This window comes from Chiloscyllium punctatum, chromosome 26 (genome assembly GCF_047496795.1).
Source record: "Chiloscyllium punctatum isolate Juve2018m chromosome 26, sChiPun1.3, whole genome shotgun sequence".
NCBI classification, from domain to species: domain Eukaryota; kingdom Metazoa; phylum Chordata; class Chondrichthyes; order Orectolobiformes; family Hemiscylliidae; genus Chiloscyllium; species Chiloscyllium punctatum.
In genome coordinates, this window is record NC_092764.1 from 10,752,568 (window position 1) to 10,780,514 (window position 27,947).

Here is a 27,947-nt window from a genome sequence, read left to right on the forward strand (position 1 = left end):
CATTTATGCACTGGTTCTGTAAAATATCATGATTTAATATCATTCTCTTGGGTTTTTTTGTACACTATTTCTATTTAAGCAATCATCCATTGCCCTCCTGAACATCTCAGATGAACCTGCCTCTACTAGTGAAGTCTCTCTGATTCCCAAAGTAGAAGCAATTAAAATCACAAAGCTTGCTGCAAACTCATGTGCTGAACATACCCACATGTCTGACACTCTGTCATACAGATGAGAATGCTCTTTCGATCCTTTTGTTCTCAACACATGGTAAACGCAGACATTAGATTAGATTACTTGCAGTGTAGAAACAGGCCCTTCGGTCCAACAAGTCCACACCGACCCGCCGAAGCGCAGCCCACCCATTCCCCTACATCTACACCTACCCCTTACCTAACACTATGGGCAAGTTAGCATGGCCAATTCACCTGAGCGGCACATCTTTGGACTGTGGGAGGAAACCGGAGCACCCAGAGGAAACCCACACAGACACGGGGAGAACATGCAAACTCCACACAGTCAGTCTCCTGAGTCGGGGATTGAACCCGGGTCCCTGGCACTGTGAGGCAGCAGTGCTAACCACTGTGCCACCATGCTGCTCATATGTATCACCCATCCCTACTGCCCCAATGATACTGGCAATATGGATTCTTGGTGGTTTTGAAGGGCTTGTTAGTTAACCAGGCCAGTGTGGGGAAGCAGTCACATATCAGCCAAGATTTCACCAGTCAGAATACATCCCAAATTCTGTGCCAATGAGATTGTGTGACCAGATATCGGGGTTGTGATGCCCATCATTTAGTTACAAAGGACAGTTAGACTCCCAATGACTTCCAGAACTAGAATCACAGCCTCAGGATGATGGGTAGGCCATTTTGGACTGAGATGTGGACAAATTTCTTCACCCAGAGAGTGGTGAGACTTGTGAAATTCTTTGCCTTGGAAAGCAGTCAAGGCCAAAGCATTGAATGTTTTCTTCAGAAGGAGTGAGATGTAATTCTTAGGGCTAAAATGATCAGAGGGCATGAGGGGGCGGGATGGGGTTCTGAGTAGGATAATCAGCCATTACCATATTGAATGACAGAACAGGCTCAAAGGACCAAATAGCTTACTATTTTGTCTCCTTCCATGCATCTCGGTATCTCTGATCCAATCAGAGAGCCAGTAGCTCTATTGACTTGGCCTTGCCACCACATGCGATAGGGGTGACAAGGAGAATGTGCAGGAGTGTCTGTTTTGAGGTACTCACTGCAGGAGGTAGGGGTAAGTCAGTTACCTTTTATTGACGGAGCCAGGCAGGTAGACCCCAACATCCAGAGAGGTACCCCCACTCACAATGACAATGCGTTCACTGGGAATCTGAGCAAGAGTTAGTCTAGGAAACACTCAGTTGGGACAGAAACAAAAGCAGAAATTGCGGGCAAATTCAGCAGGTCTGGCAGCATCTGTGGAGAGAAAGCAGTGTTAACATTTTGGGTCCACTGACCCATCTTTAGAACTGATGGTAGCTAGGAAAAGGTTGGTATATATGCTGAAGGTGGGTTGGGGGAGGAGCAAACAATAGACAGAGATAAAGCCCAGAGAGTGAGAACAGCAGTTGGACAGACAAAGGAATGGGTAAATGTCAGCCTGGGAAAAATCAATCGCTGTTAATGGGGACCATTAGACACTGACAATGGGTTGGCTGTTGTAGCGAGCCAGGTCATAGAGTCATGCAGTCACACAACATGGAAACAGACCCTTCCTTCCAACCAGTCCAAACCAAACATAAACCCAATCCAATCTAGTCCCATCTGCCTACTCCTGTTCCTTATCCCTCCAAATCCTTCCTATTCATGTATCTATCCAAATGTCTTTTCAATCTTGATGTTGTATTCATATCCACCACTTCCTCAGGAAGTTCATTCCACACACGAACCACCCTCTGTGTAAAAAACAAATTGCCCCTCATGTCTTTTTTAAATCTCTCTCCTCTCACCTTAAAAATGTGCCCCCTCATCTTGAAATCTCCCATCGTAGGGAAATGACAATTCCCATTAACTCTATCCATACCTCTCATTATTTTATCAACTTCTATCAGGTCACCTCTCAACCTCCTGTGCTCCAATGAAAAAGTCCCAGCCTATCCAGCCTTTCTTAATAACTCAAACCTTCCATACTTGGTGGTGGCAAGGCCTGGGGTGTGGGGAGGTTGAGGTAAGGACATGAGAGAAGGTGATCAGGCCGTCAAATTATTTAACTTAATATTGAGTCCAAGCAAATGCAGAACAAGGATAACTTAATGATACCCTCTGTTGAGCCCGGTGTAAGACCAATGGAACCATTGTAAGGTATTTGTACTCATGGAATAATAAAGATAAAGTCACCATGGCCTCCCCAGATCATAGGAATGCTCTGTCATTACAGAGCTGACTGGTGGTCATTTCACCTGAGGGTCACCGTACCTCAGATGAGGGGGGAGGATAAGTTCTTCAGGGTAACCTCAGCCAGTGTAGGAATGGAACCCAGCCTGTTTGACATTATTCTGTATCACAAACCAACCGTCCAGCCAACTGAGCTAACCACCCCCCCTAGGGAAAGTAATCTATCATTGATCAGTGCCTCCAGGAAAAAATGGTTGGGAGGTAGAGAAGTCAAGATGTAAAGATTATTCTGGTTGTTGTGCTTGAGCAACATTAGGAAAGCATGGGAGGATTCCTACCTTTGAATGCAACGTAAGAACTAAGAGCAGGAGTAGGCCATTGAGCCCCTTGAGCCTGCTCTAACATTCAATAAGATCATGGCTGATCTCTGTTATGGACTCAGCTATGTTTACCTGCCCATCAGCATTATCCTTAATTCCTTTACTGTTCAAAAATCTATCTGTCTTTTCCTTAAAAACATTCAATGAGGTAGCCTCAACTGCTTCACTGGGCAGGGAATTCCACAGATTCCCAACACTTTGGGTGAAGAGGTTCCTCTGCAACGAGCCTTATTTTGAGGCAATGTCCCCTAGTTCTAGTTTCACCTGCCAGTTCTTATCAATGTACAAGCTTTTTCTGAAGAAAACATTCACAGTTTTGCTGGTAAAACAGTAGCAGATTAACCTGTACCTGACTCCACACCCTGCTGTTGTGTTCTGTTTTTACTGCCAGTGCTGGTCTTCACTGTTCATTTAATCATTAACAGGTCATTCAAACAGTCAGTGCCACAGATAAGGACGACCCAAAGGCTGGGCAATACTTCTTCTACAACCTGGCACCAGAGATTTCCAGGAACCCCAATTTCACAATCAAGAACAACGCAGGTAAACATGCTCAACTGTCACAACACGGGAGTAATGTCCCTATCTCAGATTGTCCCATCAAACAGTGATGATACTGTTAGTAAAGCCAGGAAGCAATCAGGACTGTTCAGATTATGTTGCAATACCTTTCGATCTTAATTACAACTCACGGTAATTAGCTGGTGGATTATCCATTCCAAAGGTAATTGTTATTCTGACAGGACTTAAAAAATAAATCAAGCAACCATGCCTGTGCGTTTTGTCTAATTCTTCTGATTTTGAATAAATGTGTTGCTTGGTGAGAACAACGTTTTATAGGAGCACTGACTTCAGCAAGGGGAATGTGCTGTGAAAATAACATACAACAATTCACATTGTTGTTGTGCCTTTTCATGAAACAAAGCATCCCAAGGTGATTCACAGAGTGACTATGAAACAAAAGTTAAGCTGAAACTTCAAAAGGAGGTGGGGCGTGGGGGGGTGGGGGGGAGGTGGGGGGTGGGGAAGGGGAGGTGGGCGGGTGGGGTACAGGGGAGAAGAAATGAAAACAAAGTGTTAGAGAAACTTAGCAGGTTTGGCAGCATCTGTGGAGAGAGCAACAGAGGTAACGTTTTGTCCCGAAGAGTCACTGGACTTGAAACATTAACTCTGTTTCTCTCTCCACACGTGGTATCAGACCTGCTGAGTTTCTCTAACATTCTCCATTTTAATTTCAGATTTCTAGAATCTGCAGTTCTGTGTTTTCTTGAAAAGGAGCTATTCAGCTCAGGGACTGCAAGCTTGGTCAAAGAGGTAAAAGTTCAAGGAGCATCTTAACGGAGGGAAGAAAGGAGGAAAGGCACATAAGGTGTAGGGAGAGAATTCCAGACAGAATTCCAGAGAGAATTTCAGAGCTTAGTGCCTAGACAGGTAAGGGCTTGGCTACCAAAGGCACAACAATTAAAATTGGAAATACGAAAGAGGTTGGCATTGCCAGAGTACAGAATGATTGGAGGTGTACTGTTGTGAAAATTGTTAAGCACTTGTCAAACATTTAATAAACACCAGTTGTACCAATTCTGTGATGTCCCCATAGGTCAATGTCCTTCTTTACTTGCAGATCACTATAAATCACTGCCTTTTCATTCTTGTTCCTCATAGGAGTTGGAACAGTTTCTCCTGATCAACTCTATCTGGTCCCCTTATGATTTTATAAAGCTTTATGAAATCTGTCAGCCAGCTTCTCTCCAGGGAGAACAGTCCCAACTTCTTCAATAAATCCTCCTCATTCTGGGGCCTAGTCTTGTGAATTGTTTAGTGTGATTGAGATCTCAGGGGAGTAGCTCCTGGATCCAAAAGTATGATCTGGGCAGCTGCAAAACACAGGAACCCCAGCTTTATGAATCATGTGACCCTCCCCCACACACATACACACACCCCTCCTGGACCACCCCAGACCCCACACATTCTCTCACTTGCTGCAGCTCTGGTTTCTGGTCATCAACCAGCTGATATTCAACACCCCCAGAACCCACCCATCGTGGGACCAGATGCTAAAATCACGAAGCAGTTGGTTGGGTGGTTGGCACTGAAATAACTCTGCAAAGGCCGGTATCCTGTTACCAAGTCACTCTTAACTGATACATGAACAGTCCTTGACTTTAGTTCTGCCTCACACAGCTGTTCATTCCATTCTTCCCTACGTCATTCATTCTCAACCTTCCATGTTGGCCTTGACATGGAAACCCAAGTGGGATGCCCACATTGCGAGCTGGATGTTTTTTCATCAACCCATTCAGGCATATCACACACACACCTCTGGAGCAGGTGAGACAACACCAGGGTGTCTTGTCTTAGACGTAGGAACACTAGGGTGGTGCAGTGACTCAGTGGTTAACACTGCTGCCTCACAGAGCCAGGGACCCTGGTTCAAATCCAGCCTCAGGTGACTGACTGTGTGGAGTTTGCACATTCTCCCCGTGTCTGCGTGGGTTTCCTCTGGGTGCTCTGGTTTCCTCCCACAGTTCAAAGATGTGTAGGTCAGGTGAATTGGGTACATTAGTCAGAGGGAAATGGGTCTGGGTGGGTTATTCTTCAGAGGGTCAGTGTGGACTTGTTGGGCTGAAGGGCCTGTTTCCACATTGTAGGGAAATCTAATCTAATCTCTAAGGACGACTATTGTACCATAAAGTCTTCCTATTGCTGCCTGGAAACAACTGGTCTTAATTGACACTGCTTCTCAATCTCATTCCAGGATCCCTAATTGCTAATGGTTTGGGGACAATGGTGGAGTGATCAGTTTCACTAGAATAGTCATCTGGATGGCCAGACCAATGCTTTGGCGAGTTAAAATCTTGTCACGGCAACTGGTGAAATTTAACTTGAATGAGTAAATCTGGAATCAACTCCAATCCTCAACCCAACCTACTGCCAAATTCAGTCTTAAGGTTCAGTTTCAATTGCTTAAGGACTTTGAATAATGGATAACTAACAGAGGAACACAGGCAACCCATATGGGTCAATGTGATGCTTCACAACTTTATGTTGGAAGAAGGATAGCAGGAAAGTGCAGCAAAGTGAAGTCGAGGATGATCAGAGCAATCAAGATCTCATAGACTAGCAGAGCAGTCTCAATAGGCTGAATGGCCTACGTCTGCTCTGACATCTTATGCTTTTATGGAATTAGCTTCAGATTGGAGTTGCCCATAAGCATCCTGAACTGTGGATAAAGTGAGACTTGTCTAAAGTCATGCATTAAACATTGGACTCTTTTTGCAATCCATTCCATCAGCTAACACAATAGAATTTGTCAGTATTGAAGGAGGCTATTCATTCCATTATGCCTATCTAGAATAGCTATCTAACAAAACAAGTCAGTAATTTATTTTCAATTCCCTGCACTTCTTTAATTTTTTCTCTTAGAAATATTTGCTGATTTACTTTTCTCTTTGGGCTAGTTTCAAGAGCAGGTGCAATTTCCATAGTGTTTCTTTTTAATTGATCAATTGCTGGGATCAGCTACAATAAAAACTGAAATTGTTGGGAATACTCAACAGGTCTGGCAACATCTATGGAGCAAGAAACAAAGCTAACATTTCATGACTTCTTCAGAACTGAAGAACGTTGGACTCAAAACATTAATTCTGCTTCTCTCCCCACAGATGCTGTCAGATGTGTGGAGTTTCTCCAGCACTTTCCAATACTATTTCAGATTTCCAGCGTTTGTGGTATTTTTCTTTTACTGTGAGTCCCGAGGAAGATATTATTTTCAAACTCTTGTGTGCTGTGGAAAACCATGTTACGAGTCTCTCACTTAATTAGTTCATTAAGTAGCTGTGCTTTAAAACTACAAGCTGTTCAAATATGTTTTGGAAGGGAGAAAAAAAGCACAATTAAATAGAAAATACTGTGGCAAGATTCTTCTGCTGAATTGTACAATGCTCCCAATAGACTAGTTCTTACCAGTTCCTATAAATAGGACTGTGAAGATGACTAATTATTAAACAAGTCAACCCAAAAATTATGTATTCATTGAGTTCCTTCCATGCTGAAAGTCAAAGAATAAATTAAAGAGGATGGAAAGAGATTTAGAATTGAATGAGAAAGTGGAGATAGAGAGAGCACAAGAGGGCAAATGGGCAATCCAGAAGGATGGATTACAGCCGCAACATCAGCTATTATAATAATGAGAGAAGTGAAAGCCAGACATGGAGCGAATTAAAATTTTCCAAAAGAAGGAATTAAGGAGCCAGAAAATCAACATTGACCTGGGAATGATGAGAGGAATCTGTAAAATGGAAGGACCAAGCAGATCAATGAGGTAAGAGTCAAGATCATACTCCCAGTGAGGACCCATGCACAAATCAGTAAAGGGAATACTTAATTTCCATCAAAATGATACGGTTAAGAGTGAACTGCCTCTTATTTATCAGGGATCTGAGTTCACATCCAGGTCAGACTCAGTGAAATGGATTGAAGATATAAAGAAGGTGTAAAAGATCTCACAGGACTTTCCAAGTAAGCACCTATCAAATATATAAAGTTAGGAAGGGAACAGATAAGATAGGAGGAGGAAGGTTGTTCCCACTGGCGGATGAAACTAGAACGAGGGGAAATAGCCTCAAAATAAGGGGGATCAGGACTGAGTTGAGGAGGAACTTCTTCACCCAAAGGTTGGAAATGTGAGGAATTCCCTGCCCAGTTAAGCAGTTGAGGCTGCCTACTTGAATGTTTTTAAGGCAAAGATAGATAGATTTTTGAACAGTAACAAAACTAAGGGTTATGGTGAGAGGGTGGGTAAGTGAAGCTGAGGCCGTGAAAAGACTAGCCATGATCTTACTGAATGGCACAGCAGGCTCAAGGGGCCAGATGGCCTACTCCTGCTCCTTGTTTTTATATATCTAGGAGCATGTTTCCGGGTGATTGGGCTCCAGACAGTGTCAACAAAAGCATGCAGAGTCTAATGTGGCCACGGTACACTGCAATGGATAACCACAAGGACCCTCCACATCCAATTTGCACATACTTTTCACTGTCAGCCTCCTTACTGTGACTGCAGAATGTGTTGCTAGAGGTGACAACATCTTTGAACTCCTCCATCAGGACTAAGTTATGGACATGAAGGTCCATAGTCCACCTTCATCCGCCATGGTAACCCAGGCTCTGAATTACATAAAAACCTCATTCATCTGCCATTGTGAGTAATTTAGCTGCATACAAACTCATTCCATATGCAACATGCATGACAGCTGAAATTCCAGAGAAATCTCTCGGAGTTTCTTGAAAAGACGAATCCAGATGGTCACTTCCATGGGGCTCAGGAGGTAGCTCTTACTTCATAGCACACAACACTTACTAGAAGGTTGAACATTGGGAAGTGACAGGTGGAGTTGAGTGTGTGGAGGGTGCACTGTCGTCAACCATTGCCTTGCCATTGATTCCCTTCCTCAACCTTCTGGCAACCATGGCCCCATATATATCCACCCCAACACCCGAATACACCCCCTACCTCCGCACACACGGATTACACAACGATGATGCTTTGGCATCCTGGAACTGTGTGCTTATGTCCCACTCACAAACAGCACGATTATAGAACAGCACTGAACGTTCCATTTGGTTGTTTAGATAGATTCAAAAAAATCCCATCACTGTGTGTTAAAGGGTGCTAATGTTTTGCTGAAAATGTCACAATTAGCCATAGGAACAATGCGGATATTAGCTGTCTATCAACCTCATCTGTCATCTCTTGGGCTTTGCTATGCACTGATTGGTTGTTGTGTTTATTTTATTTCCTTTCTTGTAACTACCTCCCTTCTCAAGTCTTCTGCCATGGTCTCAGAGTCTTAAGTCCCCTGTTATGGTTTCAGTTTTGATTCTCCTCTGTCTAAGTTGCATCTTCCAATTTCTTATCATTAAGTTCCCACCCTGATATTTTCAATCACGATCTCGGATTCTCAGGAATCCCACAACTATTTCCCATCTTCCGATTTCCTGTTGCTACCTATGATCCCTGAGTGTCCTGTGACATGCTGCACACCACATGTGTCCCGTCACTCTCCAAGTCTCGGGTTACTTTGCAGCAACTTCCCGATCATAAATCAGAAGTTGGAGGAAGCTTCAAACTCACAAACATGCTGATCAACATAGATGGGTGGGCCCAGCGGTCTGTTTCCATACTGTATGACTCTATGAAATTCTCCTTGTGCCCTGATCCAGATCAGCCTATTCTCAGTGGAGCCTACTCTCTGTGTGTGAATGCCTGATCTATCAGGAGCATTGAGTTATAAAACCTGCAGGAACATAATGTTTTGAGCATCGCATTCTGTTTGTATACTCCTCATTGAAAGAATAATGTAAATGAATGAGTTATCTTGGAAAATTACAGAATTATGAACTGCATGTTTTTAATTAATGGCTATTAGTAATCACTATCCAAAGCTTACACATGTAATTACACGGTGATTTGAAGGGAATGAGATGGCAGTTTTGTTCTCTCTGCATTATTGAGTCCCTCCCTCACAATGTTTCTCAAAGGAGAAATTACCAATTCATCATTTTTTAATGTTACATGGGTGGGTTACCAATTAGTAAGAAAATGAGAGCGATAGCCCCTTGGTGACACAATTTCTGAAGAAGACAGTTTTTTTTTGCCCTCATCTCTAGCTTCCCCCAGGGAGCCACAGACTACAGAGAGGGAAAAAAAATAGAACCTGCCTGAGTATATTCAAACCTGAAAGTAAAACCCAGATTAATTCCAGACTTAGATACAACTGTAGTAGTATCCTGAGTTCCAATGCCAATCAAGACACTATTGATATTGAACCACGGGTTTGTGAGTTCAAATCTTGCTCCATAAAACTGAAGCAATAAAGCCAGGCTGACAGTTCCAGTGTCACTGCTGAGGGAGTGCTGCAGTGTCTGAGGTGCTTTCTTCCAGGTGATATCTTAAATGCTCTACATTAAAGACCTTGTGATGATATTTTGAAGGTTAGAGGAGTTTCTCTGGCATCCTGGAGAATATTTATCTCGCAACTGTTGCCATTAAAGTCCAGTAATCTGGTTGCTATCTCATTGCTGCTTATATCAGCATGCTGCAATCAAATGGATGACTGTGTTTCCTACAGTCCAACAATGACTACACTTCAAAGGAACTTTACCGGCTGAAGCAATTTGAAGTGTTCTGCAGTCAGAAAAAACACCGTATATTTTTGTTTTCCATATTCCTTTTTATGGATCACCAGCAAATTACGATAAACGTTAGTCTGATGGTCAGTCTTTCTCCTTCAATTTATCTTTCTCTGTATGATTAGTAGAGCAATAGTCACTGCTTTCCTCCATTTCCTTACCAACTCTTAACCCATTCATTGCCTGATTCTCAAAGTGTCATTACTCCTCACTTCCCTGGATATTTTCTTCTTCATACATTTTTAAAGATTTTCAAGAGTCCATCTTGGTGTCAACTTATCACTGCTCAATGATTTATCTCAGTTTTTCCATCAAATTCTTTTCGAACAATAGATTTTGTTTTTCATTGAGAAATGTCATAGATGGTGGTGTGACTAGCATCCAGTTCATGATAGCTTGACTGAGGTTTTGTGCACTGCTGCAGTCCCTTACTAAATAAATAAACGATTACAAATTACCATTCCAATCTCTAACTTCTCTCTGTGTTGGTAAAACTACACATTTGAAGATTTGGGTAAACAAAACCAATTTGTGTTTCTGATGCATGGCCTCTCATCACCAGACAAATCGATCTGGTGTTTAGGTCAATTTGTGACCTGCCATCCTGTCTAACAAGTCTCCTTTTGGGAAGGGAACTTTTCCCTGATAAAGATGATATTAACAATAATGCAGCACTGTCAATACAGAGTTCCTGCTGATGTCTTTAGATTAGATTAGATTCCCTGCAATGTAACTTGTAGGAATGAAAAACTCATTTTATTTCCAATATCAATCCAACTAACTGCTCTCACCGAATTGTGCAATCCTCTTTTTCACACCAGAGGCCCAACTAGAATTACAATTATACTATTCACTGCTTTAATAACTTTGAGTGAAGGTTGGTGTTAGCATCCTTCATGTCGTTATGGTCTGTGCTACCTCCATAGTCTTCAGCCTGCATTAGGGTACCTGCATGGATCCCATGTCCCATGGGTTCTTGATACATTGGCTGCAATGCACTCTTGAGGCTATACTGTATTGCTAGACTAATCCTGCTCTGAGTCTGCCGCAGCTGTATCTCATTTGCAAGAGTAACTCTTTCTCACTCTCAATTCGTCCTCTAAATTCTTTATGTTCTATTGTACCTTGTATTATGGCTCTCTAGCACTGTGTTTCTGTCCTCTGTTTGATTTTTATTTTGGTTATATGATAGTGTTAATGTTAGAGTAGCCTCATTAAATACATCATCATTAACGCATTCCTTTCCTGTTATAGTATATTAATATCCATTCTTGGTAAGCTATGGCACACATAGTACAGAGTACAGAGAAGGTTTACCAGGATATTGTCTGGTACATGGGATTTTAGCCATGAAGAAAGGTTGGATAGACTGGGTTTGTTTTCACTAGAGCCAGGAGGTTGAGGGGTGACCTGACAGAAGTTTATAAGATTATGAATGGCATGGATAGATTGGAAATTATGAGGCTTTCCCCCAGGGTGGAGGGATCAGTTACTTAGGGACACAGGCTCAAGGTGCGGAAATGGGATGGGGTTGGTGTGGAGTTTGAAAGAGATGTTCGAGGCACCTTTTTCACACAAATGGTGGTGAGTGCCTGGAACATGCTGCCAAAGAAGGTGGTGGAAGCAGACACAACAACAACATTCAAGAAATACCTGGACAAATACATGAATAGGAAGGGAATAGAGGGATACGGATCCTGTAAATGAAGACAGTTTTAGTATAGGAGAGCAAAATATGATGGCACAGGATTGGATGGCTGAAGGGCCTATTCCTGCACTGTATTGTCCTTTTTTTGGTTCTTTGTACATCTTTACTACCTTCTGGATGAGTGAAGTTCTGCTTCATGTTTCTTCTTATTTTTAATTTTAAAATGATTGCAATAGATGCTTTAACCTCTCAGTACAGTAAACAATTTCCCTGTAATTGCTCAGTAATGCAAAAAATCAGTGTGATTAGCGAAATATCTCACTTTATCAGCCATATTTCAGTTCATAACAGGAATTAGCTTTGGCTCAGATAGCATCACTTTCAATGTAGAGTCAGCAGGCTGTGCGTTGGTGTGTCGTTCAAGAGCTGTAGACACATCACCCTGGAAATGCAGTGTTGAGGGAAGGAGCAGAGAGCCAGAGTCATAGAGATGTACAGCACGAAAACAGATGGAAATGGTCCAACTCGTCCATGCCGACCAGATATCCAAACCTAATCTAGTGACACTTACCAGCACCCAGCCCCGATGCCTTTTAAATGCTGTAATTGTATCAATCTCCATCACTTCCTCTGGCAGCTCATTCCATACACGTACCACCCTCTGCGTGAAAAAGTTGCCCCTGAGATCTCTATATCGTTTCCCTCTCACCCTAAACCTTTGCTCTCTAGTTCTGGACTCTCTCACTCCAGGGAAAAAAAACCTTGTCTTTTTATCCTATCCATGCCCCTCATACTTTTATAAACCCAGTCACTCATCAGCCTCCAACGTTCCAGGGAAAACAGCCTTAGCCTATTCAGTAGCTGTATCTCAAATCCTCCAACCCTGCAATATCCTTGTAAATCTTTTCTGAACTCTTTCAAGTTTCACAACATCCTTCCGATAGGAAGGAGACCAGAATTGCACACAATAGATTGATGTCTTATTATTGAGATATTATACGATCCCTTTCAAATAAAGCTTTTCCAAGGAGAAAATCTCACAGCTTTCTGCAGAAGAGTGGGTGAGATCTCCCAACTAATATTAATACATCATCCAAAATCAATTTAAAAAAGGCAATCTGATTGTTGCAACTTTGCTTTTCATTGCATTATAGTCTTTTTGGGAGTTTGTGAGGTCAGTTAGTTTATGTTGTAGATTGTTGTCCATGGCATGGGTTCAATTCCCACACTATCTGAGGTTACTGTGAAGGACTCTCCTTTTCAACCTCTCCCCTCACTTAAGGTAGTGTGAACCTCAAGTTAAACACCAGGATTCATCTCTCTCAGCTGAGACTAGATTAGAGTGGTGCTGGAAAAACACAGCAGGTCAGGAGGAGCAGGAAAATTGACGTTTCGAGCAAAAACCCTTCATCAGCTGAGAGACCAGCCCTACGTAACTATGGAGACTTGCCTTTGCCTTGTGCAAGTTAAATACTGTGTTTCTTTCTTTACTAAACATGGTTAAAAATTCATTCGTGGTATGTGACCATTGCAGACTATGCCAGTATTGATTGCTTGTCCTTAGTGCCCTTGAGTTGGTGACAGTGAGCCACCTTTTCGAAACACTGCAGCCCATCAGGGATGTGAAAATATTCCATTGGATGGAACATATCCGAAGTTTTGACAGACACAATGTAAAATTTATTGTTACAGGAAGAGTCTTTCTTTGGTGTCTGTAGCGCTTCTACCATTAACATAGGATAACAGATGGGCTGGAAGGAATGACACGGCATTGCACAAACAATGATAGGAATCAGATGTTATAACCTGCTAGGGCGGAACACAAGTGTTTTGTATATGTTCTGCCTAACCTTCAATTGTGTTTTCAGCCTTGTATTCCCTCCCACCATCTGTCGGTGCATTAAAGACACAGGTGCTGGTTGAATCATTCCTGTCTCTGCAAGTTCAATATCATCAAATAGCATTGCCTGGGTGGATATTTTTAGCACTGTTCATAAAGTCACATGGCATTAGAAATTGCTTCTTACTATAAAGTGCTATTTCCGAAAAAAAAACTACCAATTACTGATTGCAATGGAAAATGCAATTTTGGTTTTGTAAAGTGCATTCAACCTTCTCAAAGTGACTGTGCCAAATGAACACTGCTGAACCAATACTGAACCCTGCACTTATAAAATAATTGAGGTATTTGCAAAAGTGGAAGAGTTCGTGCCTCCTTCGTACTCAATTACTACTCACTGCTTTGACCTTTTCAATTTCGCTTTCGATGTTCCTCCCTTCATCTCCTTGTTCTGGAGTCCGACTTTATACCTAGTTGGGCCCATTGAACATCGATCCGCATTATCCTTCCTGGGATGAGATCTGCAGAGACCCAAAATAGCTGCTTGTCTGGGCACAGACAGTGGGTTAGGAGTTGTGCTGTCTCTGCTGTGGCATGTTTGGAAGTGGGAAGGGTATTTCAGGAGGTAGGATGATGTCATTGCTTTCTTGGCTCTATGAGAATCAATTCCTGAAAAAGGGCTCAACGTCAATTCTCCTGCTCCTTGGATGCTGCCTGACCTGGTGCGCTTTTCCAGCAACACATTTTCAGCTCTACGAGAATCAAGTCAGGGGAGGGATAGCCCATTCTTAATGAAGGGCTTATGCCTGAAACATCAATACTCCTGCCCCTCGGATGCTGCCTGACCTGCTGTGCTTTTCCAGCACCACACCCTTAACTCTGATATCCAGCATCTGCAGTCCTCACTTTCTCTCAGGGTAGGGAAAGCCTCCCTGGTCCTGCTGTCAGTGGGCCATTTACCAAAGAATCCCCACAGTGCAGATACAAGCCATTCAGCCCTTCAGGTCTGCACCACTCTTCTGAGGGCATCGCAGCCAGACCCAACTGTTCCCACCCTCAACCCATAATCCTGCAGGGGGTTTTACCCCATGGCTAAACCACCTAGTCTGCACATTCCTGGAGACTATGGGATGATTTACCATAGATGAAAGTGAGTACTGCAGATGCTGGAGATCAGATTAGAGTGGTGCTGCAAAAGCACAGCAGGTCAGGCAGCATCCGAGGGGCAGGAGAATTGATGTTTCAGGCAAACACCCTTCATCAGGAATGAGACTGGGAGCATCAGGGGTGGAGGGATAAATGAGAGGGGCATTGGGCTGGGGGGAAGGTAACTGAGAGTGCAATAGGTGGATGGAGGTGTGGTGAAGGTGATAGGTCGGAGAGGAGGGTGGAGTGGATGGGGGGAACAGAGATTGACAGGTAGGACAGGTCATGAGGACAGTGCTGAGCTGGAAGGTTGGAACTGGGGTAAAGTGGGAGGAGGGGAAATTAGGAAACTGATGACATCCACATTGATGCCATGGGGTTGAAGGGTCCCAAGGCAGAAAATGAGATGTTCTTCTTTCAGGCGTTGGGTGGTGAGGGAGTGGGAATGGAGGAGTTCCAGGACCTTCATGCCCTCGGCAGAGTGGGAGGGGGAGTTGAAATGTTGGGCCACAGGGCAGTGGGGTTAATTGGTGCGGGTGTTTCAGAGATGTTCCCTAAAGCGCTCTGCGAGTAGACATCCAATCTCCCCAATGCAGAGGAGACCGCATCGGGAGCAACAGATACAATAAATGATGTATGTGGAAGTGCAGGTGAAACTTTGATGGATGTGGAAGGCTCCTTTGGGACCTTGGACGGAGGGCACTGGTTTTGCAATTCCTGCGGTGGCAGGGAAAGGTACCAGGAAAGGAGGGTGGGTTGTTAGGGGCGTGGACATGATCAGGTAGTCATGGAGGGAATTGGCAATTTACCATAGCCAATACACTGAACCTGCACGTCTTTGGATTATGGGAACAAAGTGGGGCACCTGGCAGAAACTCACACAGACTTCCACGCGGACAGTCAGCCAAGGCTGGAATCGAACCAGGATCCCTGGCGCTGTGAGACAGTGGTGCTTGCCACTGAGCTATTGTGCCACACAGCACCAGGTGCCTCATTACATTACCACTGACATTAACTCAAAGCAAGTATGGCCTCGTTATGATTGACATGTGAAGCCCTGCACACTGCTTGTAGTCTGGGAAGATGGTATCTTATTCAAAGGCGTTTAGTACCTCAGTGAGGGAGTTGACATCTGGAATCAGTGATGGTTGACTGAGAGTCCCCTCTCTACCCTTGCAGATGACCCTTCCCCCCAAACCCGGTGGGCCCCACTGTGATAACTCCTTCCACCACTGCTTATCTCAGGCCTGGGTTGGTGTTTCTCAATCTCTGTTAGGTGTCAGAGCAATACCTGCTTGTAAAAGAAACAAGAGCAACACGGCTAGGGTGATGTAAGAAAAAAATACTTTCTTACACAGCGAGAAGTTAAAATATAGAATGCACTGCCTGGAACTACAGGTTCAATTGAGGCATTGAAGAGGTTATTGGATGATGAGTTGAATAGAAATGGTGTGCAAGAGTTTGGGGAAAGGGAAAGGGACTGACATGAGGTAATAGACTCAGTGCAGTGATGGTGGGCTGAATGGCCTCCTACTGCACCACATCAGTTCTGTGACCACAATTTCTCCAAAGGCACTGCCAGTCAAAGTCAGTGCCAGCCTCTCATTGGCCCAAGCCAGTGAGGTCTGACTTTTACTGTTCGAGGGCATTCACCTCATGGAGAAGCTGACAGGCTCAGCTTTGGTGCCCCATTACCAAACTCCGGAAGGTGGCTTTCCTTTCTTGTCAATATTGACCATCCCTGCTATGTGCCCTCAGTCGATCTGGGTAATACTTGCCTGCCTTATCTCTGTATCTTCACCTCCCTCCCCCTTCCCCAACTGACCCCACTGAATTAGCTTGAGGGCACATGCCCACTATATACCTTCTTCCTCCAGTGCTGTGACCCACAACAGTGAAACTACTGAGCTGCCAGTTGTGCGACTGGATTGACAATGCTGAGTCTGGGTGTTTTCCTTCACCCACCTGACCGACCCGTAAAATTGCCCAGTAACGGGGCAACCCAGCCCCACTAAATGAGGAAGTGGGATCCCCCACCACAGTCACACCCACCCCATCCCCGCTTTCAGTCCTGACCTGTGATAAATTCCAGCACATGTTTCAAGTGTGGGGGACTTGAACCTGGGCCTCCTGACCAGAGGTAGGGGCAGTACCATCACACCACGAGAGCCTCTAACACTAGGAATGCAGGCAAATGTGATTAGATGAGCTGAAGCTCCCATAATGAGGCAGGGAGCAATGGATTTCAAATCTGAAGTAAAAGCATTCAGATACTACTTGTGACTCAGAGTGAGAACCTCCTGAATTATAACACCAGGCACATTTCTTTTCATACATCACTGTGTTTGGACATTTTATGGCATGTGGGACTTGAACACAAGACCTTCAGGCCCAGATTTGGGAACATCACCCCTGCACCATACAAGTACTGAAATCTATGTTATCTGATCCCTGCTCCCAAGTGGTACAGCTTTGTTCTCTATTATTTTTAATCAGCGTGTTCAGGCACTTTCAGAGCAGACAAGATTTGAAACTAGACTTTCTGTATTAGAGACTGAGACACTTCCGAAGGGAAAAAGCAGTTCAAAAAAAGGAGCACTTGGAAATGAATGTATTGATTGTACTGAAGCACTCTTCTGAGATTTCTAAACAAGTGTGTGTTTTTCACAAGTTTTTTTCTTCTGGGCAAGCACTTTGACAACTAAAGGACACATCAACAGAAAGTGCATCTCAATGATTCACAGATTTACTCCAGCTGTACTGAGCCTAAAAAGAGGGTAAATTAGGCTGTTCTCCAAGTGATAGGCTGTGTATTTAGTTTTTAATTCTCTTGTGGGGCATCAATGTCACTGACAGGGCCAGCATTTATTGCTCGTCCCTAGTTACTCCTTGATGAGCTGCCTTCTTGAACTGCTGCAGTGCATGTGCTGTTGGTAAATTCAAAATGCTGTTATAATTTTGGTCAGCAACACTGAGGGACTACAATATATTTCTAAGTTAAGATGACGAGTGGTTCTAAGGGAGTGGTGTTCCTATGCTTTTTTCTGCCCTTTTCCTTCAAGATGGAAGTGATTGTGGGTTTGGAAAGTGCGGGGTGTGCTTTGTGTTCTTGTAGTAGTATCCTTATGTCTGAGCCAGAAGAGCCAGGTTCAAATCTCACCTGTTCCAGAGGTATGTCATACATGAGCCAATTGATTAAAGATGTTCAAAAAGCTGTAAATGAGGAAGACAGATAGCACAATTGTGTTATCTTGATAGTAGAAGATTCAGTGATGATTTCATTAGCTATTAAGATAATTGCAGCAGTTGGTAGTGTGAAAGAAAACTATTTCTTCTGGTGAAGAAGAATCTCAAAAATAGTGCCAGGCCATTTAGGGGTGATGGTGAAAATTAATTCTTGTCTCTGTGTAAAACAATTGAGCCTGCAGGTCAACTGAATATTTCAGATTTGAGATTGGTAGATTTTGGTTCAAAAAGTGTTTAAGGGGTTACAGACCAAACCAGGTAGAATGTGCTTAGACAGAGATCTACCATGATCTAATTAAATGGTAGAATGGGCTGGAGGCTGAATGGTTTACTCCTGTTTTTGTATTCCAATTGCCAGTCAAGGTTAAATAATCTCTCAAGACTTTCTGTCTGGTTTAATATAGGAAGAATGGCCACATGGGAGAGATCTTAGAGACACAGTTCTGCAAAATTACAGTGAGAGAACAATCTCGTAACTGGGATGTTTCAATCTTTTAATTACTTCAATTAACCAATTATCATTGCCTTTGGGAGAGATTTCCTGATTTAAAAATTTAGTCACTGATTGTCAAAATAAAGTGAAAATGAAAAGCACAAAGGATTGGACTGTGGATATATGTAGCACAGAGCAAGAGAGACAGCTTGCAAGATCAATTACACTTAGAGAGTAGGTGATGAGACACATGATACACTGGGGGGGGTGGGGGCAGAGTCAGAGAGCAACAAGTCTGCTGAAAACAGAGCTGAGATCAAGAAATGCTGAGAAAGAGAGAGTACGTCAAATATAAAGCAGAGTTTTGGTGCAGGTGCTGATTTTTATTTTGTGGGGAGCCTTTGAGTTCAAGACTACCTGGTTTGAAACTTCTTTGAAAGACTTGTGTTCATCTAGTCCGATGCTTCAAAGCAAATTTGAAGGAGTTCTGTACTGCCTGATGTGATCTTCCACCATGACAGATATGATTTTAAAAAAAATTTGTAAAATTATTCACATTGTGATAGAGAACATTGTATTCACTCTAGTTGAAGAATTATTATTGATGGATTCTGGAATACTCTCACAGATCTTTTTTGCATCCCCATCTTCCTTTCCTTTCCTTCAAGACGATCCTTAAAGCCCACCCTTTCCCCTTAAGAAGCTGGTCACCTCCTTGTGTGACTCTGTGTCATAGTTAGTTTACAATGCTCCTGTGAAGTTCTATGGTATGTTTCAGTACATGAAAGGTGCTACATAAATAGAAGTTGTTGTTGAAACAGAGATTGGTGCAGATGATTGTTGAATTACTGACCAATGGATTGATTTTGATACAAACAATTTTATCTTTTAACAAATAAATTGAGCATTGGAAAAAAGAATCAATTCAGGCCTGGTGTGTGAGGCAGTGGGTTATAGTCTTGTATGCGCTGGTAAAATGCTAGCATGGATACATTAGGGGAGTGGCCACCTTTTGTGTAGTATGCCTTCTAGTGCAGATGTGGATTTAAGGCTGTTGGTAATGATGTGGTTGGGCTTTAATACTTTGCTTAGGATTGAAAAGCATGTGCAAATGATTAATGAGAGTAAGATCGGGATAGAAGGATCTGTGACAAGAGAATGATATTTGCATTGTACTCAAAGAACAAGCTTTTGTTCTTCTTTGTTCTTCTTCTGATTGGTATGAATTTAGCTGACTATCTTACTGGATACAATGGTGCATTGGCATTCTAATAGTACAGGGAACACAGAGAGTGACAAGCAAAGGTACATGGACTGAATAGCCTCCTGTGCTATAGCCATTCTATGATTTGACGAGTGTTATTGCTGGATATTATCGGTATATCTGCTTATCTTCAGTATACAGCTGATAGCTTACTCCATGTAAATGGATAGTGTTGCCAATGGATAGGATGCAAATCAGGATATGAAAGATTTGATCGATGTTAATCAGAGGTCGTCAGGAGAGGGTGAATCCCTGATGTTGATGTGCTGGCTGCCTTATATCCTAGGAAGATATAAAACAATGGAAAATGAGTGGGAAATGGAATGGTTGGCCATCTTTAGAAAATTCTAAAGATAAGGAAACTAACCAGAGACAAGGGAAGGGATGACTTAGGTCATTGCAGGAAAATGACGAGATGGGCTTTTGGAGAAATTGGCATTAAGATGAATGGTGGCAACATGTGCAGCCACCCCAGAGAGAAGTGTGAATTTGGGGATGAGCAAGCTGATGATTGGACAGGATAAGTGGGTCAAAGATCTGTTGAAAGTCAATGAGAAAGAAAATGAGGCACAGTGTAAAATGGGCTGTTGACTCACTATCACCTGTTACATGCTATTGTCAAAGACCAATTTCACCTGCTATTAATTTTTATATAGGCCAGCAGTGAATGTTTCAAATCGCTGCAATAACCAACACTATCAGTAAAGGATACACATTGGGCAAAATCCTAAGGCGATAGAGATGAGCAGAAAAGGTGATGAGTTATCAAACATTTAAGACAGGAACAAAAGCTAAGGAAGCTCTCTTTGCATGTAAGGAGACTTCAAGGTTGTGGAATAAAAGCTTTCAATTAAATTAGTGATGCTGGATCCAGAAAAACCCATTGTGGTTAAACAGTTCAAATCCTGAGGGAAACAAGTGAAAAAAAATTAAATGTATAGGAAGAATGAAAGGAAGTAGGAGACACATTTTTTCATCCAAAGGCTAATAGAGTTGTGAAAAAAAATTATCAGGAATGTGTAATGAAGCAGACGGTATAAATGGGTCAAGAGATAATTAGATGTAATCCAGAGTGGGAAGCAAGTGAGAGATAAAGTCAGGATATAGAATAGGCCAAAATGAATTTTCAACAAAGAATATGGTTGTTGGAGGTGTAAGTCATCTAGGCAATCAGAACAGAATCAGATGATAACAAATCAAAAGCTTGCTTGGAAACGACAATCAGACATAATTGTCTGAACATGTCTTAGACTCCATGTTCTGGGGTTGGAACATTGGGCGTGCAAGACAAGGGTTGTGAGTTCAAGTCTCACTGTGTACTTTTCTCATTAGTCGGGGGGAATGGGTCTGGGTGGGTTACTCTTCGGAGGGTCAGTGTGGACTTGTTGAGCCGAAGGGCCTGTTTCCACACTGTAAATAATCTCTTATCTCAGAATGCACAAGTAAGGTTATTGATTTGTTATTGTCCATTTTTGAGGTGAATTTCATCTCAAAGTTATTTGTTGTATGAGGTAATGGTTCTGTAAGAGTTCACATTTGAGCTAAGCAGAGCTCCTCTGGCTCAGATAATGTGAATCATTTAAGATTTGGCAGTGCCCCCATGTAGGAGATACATGGATCTTCCCCATGTCTTCTCAACCACTATTAGTCACACTTAATGTGCCCAAGAGTTAGTGTATCTTGTTCAGATGTTTTTAATTCAGCCTGTTCAGACATGTGGAACAGAATTGGAGCTGGTGGGATTTGAGGTAGGATTACCTTCTGGCTCGGAGGTAAAGACATTACCGCCATGCCACAAGAGCCCTTTATGTAACCTGTCTGTAGTTCCTGAGATGCTATGACCTACATCTTGTTATCAAAGAAAAGAAGATCTTCTGCTGAGACTCGGGGTCCATCCTCCACCACAAACCACTGAACAACCTCTTTGGGTAGCAGAGGGAAGGGAATTGGTGACAGCCCCAACTGCCAGTGCCTGGTACCTGAGCATTACATGATATAAAACATCCTTTACTGAGGGTTCCAGTTCCCTTACCTCAGGTGTGAATGAGCAATTATATTAAAGCACATGCAAAACTCCAGAGCAGGAGTGGGCAGCTCTTCAACATTGTCATCAGAAAAGCACCTGGTACCTTCTGAACCACCCAGCACAGTGTTAATCCCTGGATGCTTCCTCCTGCTTAGTACATTTTCCAATTAGACCTCCGCAGGTGTAAATCTTGCAATGGAGAGATTCTGTGTGACTTGTTCCACATGCTTGAGTTTGAATCAAGTCAAAATCAAGCTCGTTGGCCCTGCATTTCAATTTAAAATATTTTACTCTGAGGAAAGCTACAGGTTTGAGAAAATTATTTTACGGGTGATTGAGATCTGCTTCAAGGGCACTTTTAAAAGTTGGAAATCTCCCTGGAGGAGTTTGTCGCTCCTGTTAAGGTAGGGGCCATCCAATCGCCTTCAAGATACTCAACTATACACCAGTGCTGGCAGCCTGACAACAAACAAATGAGATTTTCTGTTGAAAACCAGACGGAAGAATTGTTTTATTGGGTAACTTCATTGTTAATCTGGTCACCCTCTAATCAGTTTTAGTGATAAAGGAACCAAATGTTTGACAGAAGGGAATATGACGTGGATTGTCAAATGAGATACTCTGCAACTGAAGTTCCCTGTTTAATGGGATTCAGTACAACAATAGGAAAACATTTGTCACAAGAGTTTTTTTTAATTATTTCCCTAATTTTCATCCTTTGTATTTCAAAGATAGTACTTAACATCATCCTCAGTTGACCAAGTCCTAAACCTTGGAATTTCCTACTCAAACTTCCCCATCTTTCCATAGAATCGTAGAACCCCCACAATGTGGAAGTAGGCCTTTTGGCCCATCAAGTCCACTCTGACCCGCTGAAGAGCATCCCACCTACCTCCACACTTACCATGACAAATCAACCTTGCCTATACATGATACACAATTTAGCATAGCCAATCCAGCTAACCTGCACATCTTTGGACTGTAGGAGGAAACAGGAACAAACTCAGGCAGACATGGGGGAGAATGTGCAAACTCCACATGGACATTCACCAGAGGCTGGACTCGAACCTGGGTCACTGGAGCTGTGAAGAGCAATGCTAATCACTGAGCCACCCTATAGCCCTTTAAGATGTAGCTTAGAACAAGTCCCACTCCAGTCTCTGAAGGATAAGACATCAATGCTGACATGTGTATTATCAAATATTCTGACTTTCTGATGAGTCGCTAAAATGAGACCCCATCTGCCCTCTCAGAAGATGTAGAAGATCCATTGACCCAATTTGAAGGGGGGCATAATCTCAGAGTAAAGGGTCCACAAGATCTGATAAATATGACTGGAAGGAGGTCATTCAGCACTTTAAGCTTGCTCTACCATCCAGTAGGACCATGGCTGATCTGACACTCCTCACGTCTGTTCCTTTTCCCCAAAGCTCTCGATTCCCTGAATGATTGAGTCTTTATGTCAGCCTCAAATTTATACAAGCGCTCTGCCCCACTGTTTAGATTCCCTACATTCAGCCCAACCAGTCCACACAGACCCTCCGAAGAGTAACCCACCCAGACCCATTTCCCTCTGACTAATGCATCTTACACTATGGGCAATTTAGCATGGCCAATTCACCTAACCTGCACATCTTTAGACTGTGGGAGGAAACTGGAGCATCTGGAGGAAACTGGAGAATGTGCAAACCCCACACAAACAGTTGCCTGAGACTGGAATTGAATCTGGGTCCCTGGCGCTGTTGGACAGCAGTACTAACCTCTGAGCACCATACCATTAATTAACCCCTCTCTCTGGCAGGGAAAGATTCACAAACCTCTGAGAGAAGAAATTTCTTCTCATCTCAGTTTTAAGTTGGCGCCTGTTTATTCTGCGACTATGTCTCTTAAGGTTGCATATTTCAGACAAAGATGAGAAGGAACTTTTTCCCTCAGAGGGTAGCGAAGCTGGAATTCTTACTTCGGCAGGCTGTCATGAAAAATTTTCAAGACACATAGTCTCAGAATAAACAGGTGCCAAGTTGAAACTGAGATGAGAAGGAATTTCTTCTCTCAGAGGGTTGTGAGTCTTTGGAACTCCTTGCTATTAATTAATGGTATGGTGGCTCAGTGGTTAGCACTGCTGCCCAACAACTATACAAGACAGACAGATTTTTAATCCATTATGGAATGAAGTGTTATTGTTGAAAAGATAGGAACATGGGGTTGAGGATTTATCAGATCAGCCATGATCTAATTGAATGGCAGGGCAAAGTCTATGAGCTGAATGGCCTATAGACTGAGGACTTAGTCCCAGCATCCCATTCAATATCTATCCCTGAATCCCAATCACTAAAACAGATAATCTGTTCATTATCACTTTGCTGTTTAATTTGGCTGCTGCATTTTTCATATTCCACGCTTCACTTTGATTGGTTGCAAGCTGCTTTGAGACATCCTGTGACTCTTAAAGGAGCTACATAAATGCAAGCTTTTATTTCCATAATTGTCCTGACATCTTCTTTCGTAGCTCATTATTAAATTCTGCCTGAACTTTCTATGTTGCTAAATTCACAGCATGATGCAAATGCAATATGTGGCTAAATAGTTTTGATTGCTTTCTGTAGAAACCAGTTAGAGACAAAAAAAACAAACCTGCAGATGCTGGAATCCAAGGTAGACAAGCAGGAGGCTGGAAGAACACAGCAAGCCAGGTCCTGAAGAAGAATTACACCTGAAACGTCGACTTCTCCACCTCCTGATGCTGCCTGGCTCACTGTATTCTTCCAGTCTCCTGTTTGTCTTCCATAGAAACTGGATAATGAATGAGGAACTGTCATAGCAACAATGGAAACTTTAATTTTCACTTTCATTTTCCCTGCAGATAACTCAGTCAGTATCCTGGCAAGACACAGCGGATTCAGCAGGCAGAAACAAGACATCTACTTCCTGCCCATCATAATCTCGGACAGTGGGAACCCACCCATGAGCAGCACCAATACACTCACCATCCGGGTCTGCGGCTGTAGCACTGATGGGACTGTACAGTCCTGCAATGTGGAAGCTTTTGTTCTTCCCATTGGGTTAAGCATGGGAGCTTTAATAGCTATTTTAGCCTGCATTATCCTCTTGTTGGGTAGGTGTGAATATGCAACATGCCAATGTATATGTTCATTTCAGTTTTATGGTAGCATTAGAACCATCAGCTATAGTTCAAAGATAGTATCCTCACCTGTGAGTTTAGAAATCATACACCAATTCAGACTGCTATGGATGTCTGAGGGAATGCTGCACTTTTGGGGGCGTTATTTTCAAATGCAACATTAAACTGAGGTTATCTCAGGTTAGTATGAAAGAAAGGGAGGAGAGTTTACCTCTAGGTCACGGCCAATATTTTCTCTCAACCATTTATCATTTGGACAACTCATTGGCGTGTTCCCTGTTGGCTATCTGTGAGCATTTGAGTCTGCAAACTGGGCTGCTGGATTTCTATTATACAGCAGTCTAATCTTCAAGAGAACTTCATTGACTGGAAAGGGGTTTGGAAGATCATGAACATAGAACATAGAACAGCACAGCGCAGGAATGGGCGCTTTGGCCCACAATGTTGTGCCAAACATGACACCAGGTTAAACCAATCCCTTCTACCTACCCTTGGTCCACATCCTTCCATTCCTTGCATATTCATGTGCTTATCTAAAAGCCTCTTAAACCTAACCCCCCCACCCCATCATATTTACCTCCACCACCACCCCCATGGTAGCATGTTCCACACTCCTACCAGTCTCTGTGGGAAAAACCTGCCCCTCACATCTCCTTTGAACTTTCCCCCTCTCACCTTAAGTGCATGCCTCCTTGTTTTAGACATTTGAACTCCGGGAAGAAAATTCTGACTGTCAACCCTATCTGTGCATCTCCTAATGTTCTTAAACTTTTGTCAAGTCTCCCCTCGGCCTCTGCTACTCCAGAGTGCAATTCTTCAATGAGATATGATCAGGACATCACGGAGAAGACCAGCAGTTGTTGCTCCTGAGCTCAGAGCCTCACTCGGTCATTTCAGAGGGTAGTTAAGAATCAGTCACATCACTGTGAGTCTGGAGTCACAAGTAGGTCAGACCACATAAGGGCAGAAGATTTACTTCCCCAAAGGGATGCTACATAACATTTTATAACAATTAAAGACAGCTTCATGATCACCATCACTAAGAATAGCTTTCAATTCCAAAATTATTCATTGAATTTAAATTTCACAGTTGCCATGGTAGCCGACCCAGTACATCATTAACCTGAGCCTTTGGAATACTAGCACAGTGTCATTACCACTTCACCACTATCTCCCCAAGTTTCTGGCAGGAGTTAAATATATGCAAATCTTTCCTTCATAAATATGAGTTATTTCCTTTTTATCAACCTTTTTATGACATACCTGCACGGTAAGTAGGATTTGGATGCAAGCCTTTTGGTCCAGAGGCATGGTACAACCATTGCAGAACAAAAATCTACAATTAAATTTAATGCTCCTGCTCTCACAATGGGCACTGTTATTTAATGACAATTAGAGTCACCTTCTCCATGACTTTTCTACAATCATCACCTCCCCCACCGCCCTGTTAACTTATGTGTCATTTGTGATATAAGCCAAATTGTTACTCATCAGCATATCAAACAATTAACTGCTGCTTTGCTGATCAAGGCCAGAACTTATATTTCTCTCACGGCAGGAATGACAAGCTTCAGTGTGCAGTTTCACTGCACAGATGTTTTTCTCATCGTGCGGAGAGTTCACTGGCTTGAATATGGCTAGCCTGAAACACCTGTTATGTCAGTATTGGGACATGTATCATGCACCATCCCTGGATAGGCCCTATCCCACTGGCAGTACAGACCCAGCAGAAGTGATGGCATAGTTTTATATAGTCATAAGGGAGTTGCCTGGGAGTCCTCAGCATTGACTCTGGACTGTGAAATCATAGAGTCCTAGAGTCCTACAGCACAGAGACAGGCCCTTTGGCCCAAACTGGTCCATGCTGACCAAAACATCTCTCAGCACTAACCCCATTTCCCTGCACTATGGATAGGCCCATATCCTTCTAATCCTTTCCTATCCATGTATTTTTTCCAAATGCCTTTTAAATGTTGTTAATGTACACACCTCAATCATTTCTGCTGGCAGCTCATTCCATATGCATACCACTCTCTGTGTAAAAAGGTTTCCCCTCAAGTTCCCTTTTATACTTTCCCCTCCAACCTTAAACTGATGCCCTCTAGTGCTCGATTCTCCAACCCTGAGAAAAAGACTGAGTACATTCACTCTATCCATGCCTCTCATGGCAAGTGTCATAGCAACAGCTCAATTATTGGCAAGGAAACCTCCTACTGATTACCACATACTATCCATCCTTGGCTGTTGAATCAGTAATCCTCCATTCAAAAAACACTTGAAGGAAGCACGAAAGATGGCAAGGGTACAGAATGTACTCTGGGTGAGGGATTTCCATATCGAACATGCAAGACTCAGCAATACTGCTGATGGGTCCTAAAGGACATCACTGCCAGACTGGGTCTGAGGCAGCTGGTGAGGGAACCAACAATAGGGAAAAAAGTTGGATAGGCCCTGTCCCACTGGCAGTACAGACCCAGCAGAGGTGATGGCACAGGTTTATATAGTCAGAAAAGAGTTGCGCTGGGACTCCTCGACATTGACTCTGGACACCATGAAATCAAAGAGTCATAGAGTCCTATAGCACAGAGACAGGCCCTTTGGTCCAAACTGGTCCATGAGCTAATTCAAATTCAAATGATAGAGATCTGCTGCATCAACATATAATTGAGTCAAAAAAACTTTCAAGGAATGCTAAGTACTAAGTTATATGTCAGCTTTGGAAAGACAATCACCATGGCAATAATCTATTTTGAGGATAAAAATTTCCATAGTTACTCAACTTCAGATGTAACACTGGATACAGAGTGCCAGCGTTTGGCCTTGTGAAAGAAATCAAACCTAACTTCGTCTTCTGCTGGCAACTAGGCTGAATCACTTTCCAATTGAGATTCAATAGGAACCTCGGATAATGTTTTGTGTCTCTTGCTATCCCAGGAACACTCAACTGAGTTGTTCTCATTAATACACAACATCAGGTTATAGTCCAACAGGTTTGTTTGGAAATACTAGCTTTTGGAGTGCTCTGAAAGCTAGTGCTTCCCAGTTAACCTGTTGGACTATAACCTGGTATGTGATTTTTAACTTTGTCCACCCCAATCCAACACCGACTCCTCCAAATCATGGTCCTCATTAATGGCAGTGCCCTTGAGATCTGGTGGCAGTGGCTGTGAACCACATTGGAACTTCTTGATGTCTTCCAGCTTCATATTGGGAAGTGACTTTATATATTATCTCTTTATGGAATCCCTTCTTGTCTCTGTTCCTCTTACTC

General features: G+C 42.9%; 1 protein-coding gene across 6 annotated transcripts in view; it reads left to right on the top strand.

Moving 5' to 3' along the window:
* cdh8 (cadherin 8) overlaps positions 1-27,947 on the top strand; it is a 286,471-nt gene that overhangs the window by 252,883 nt on the left and 5,641 nt on the right. For all 6 annotated transcript variants that reach the window (XM_072595844.1, XM_072595841.1, XM_072595838.1 and 3 more), the window contains exons 10-11: positions 3,169-3,286; positions 24,398-24,649. In XM_072595844.1, coding sequence (XP_072451945.1) covers positions 3,169-3,286; positions 24,398-24,649 — 370 coding nt within the window. The remainder of the gene's footprint in view (positions 1-3,168; positions 3,287-24,397; positions 24,650-27,947) is intronic.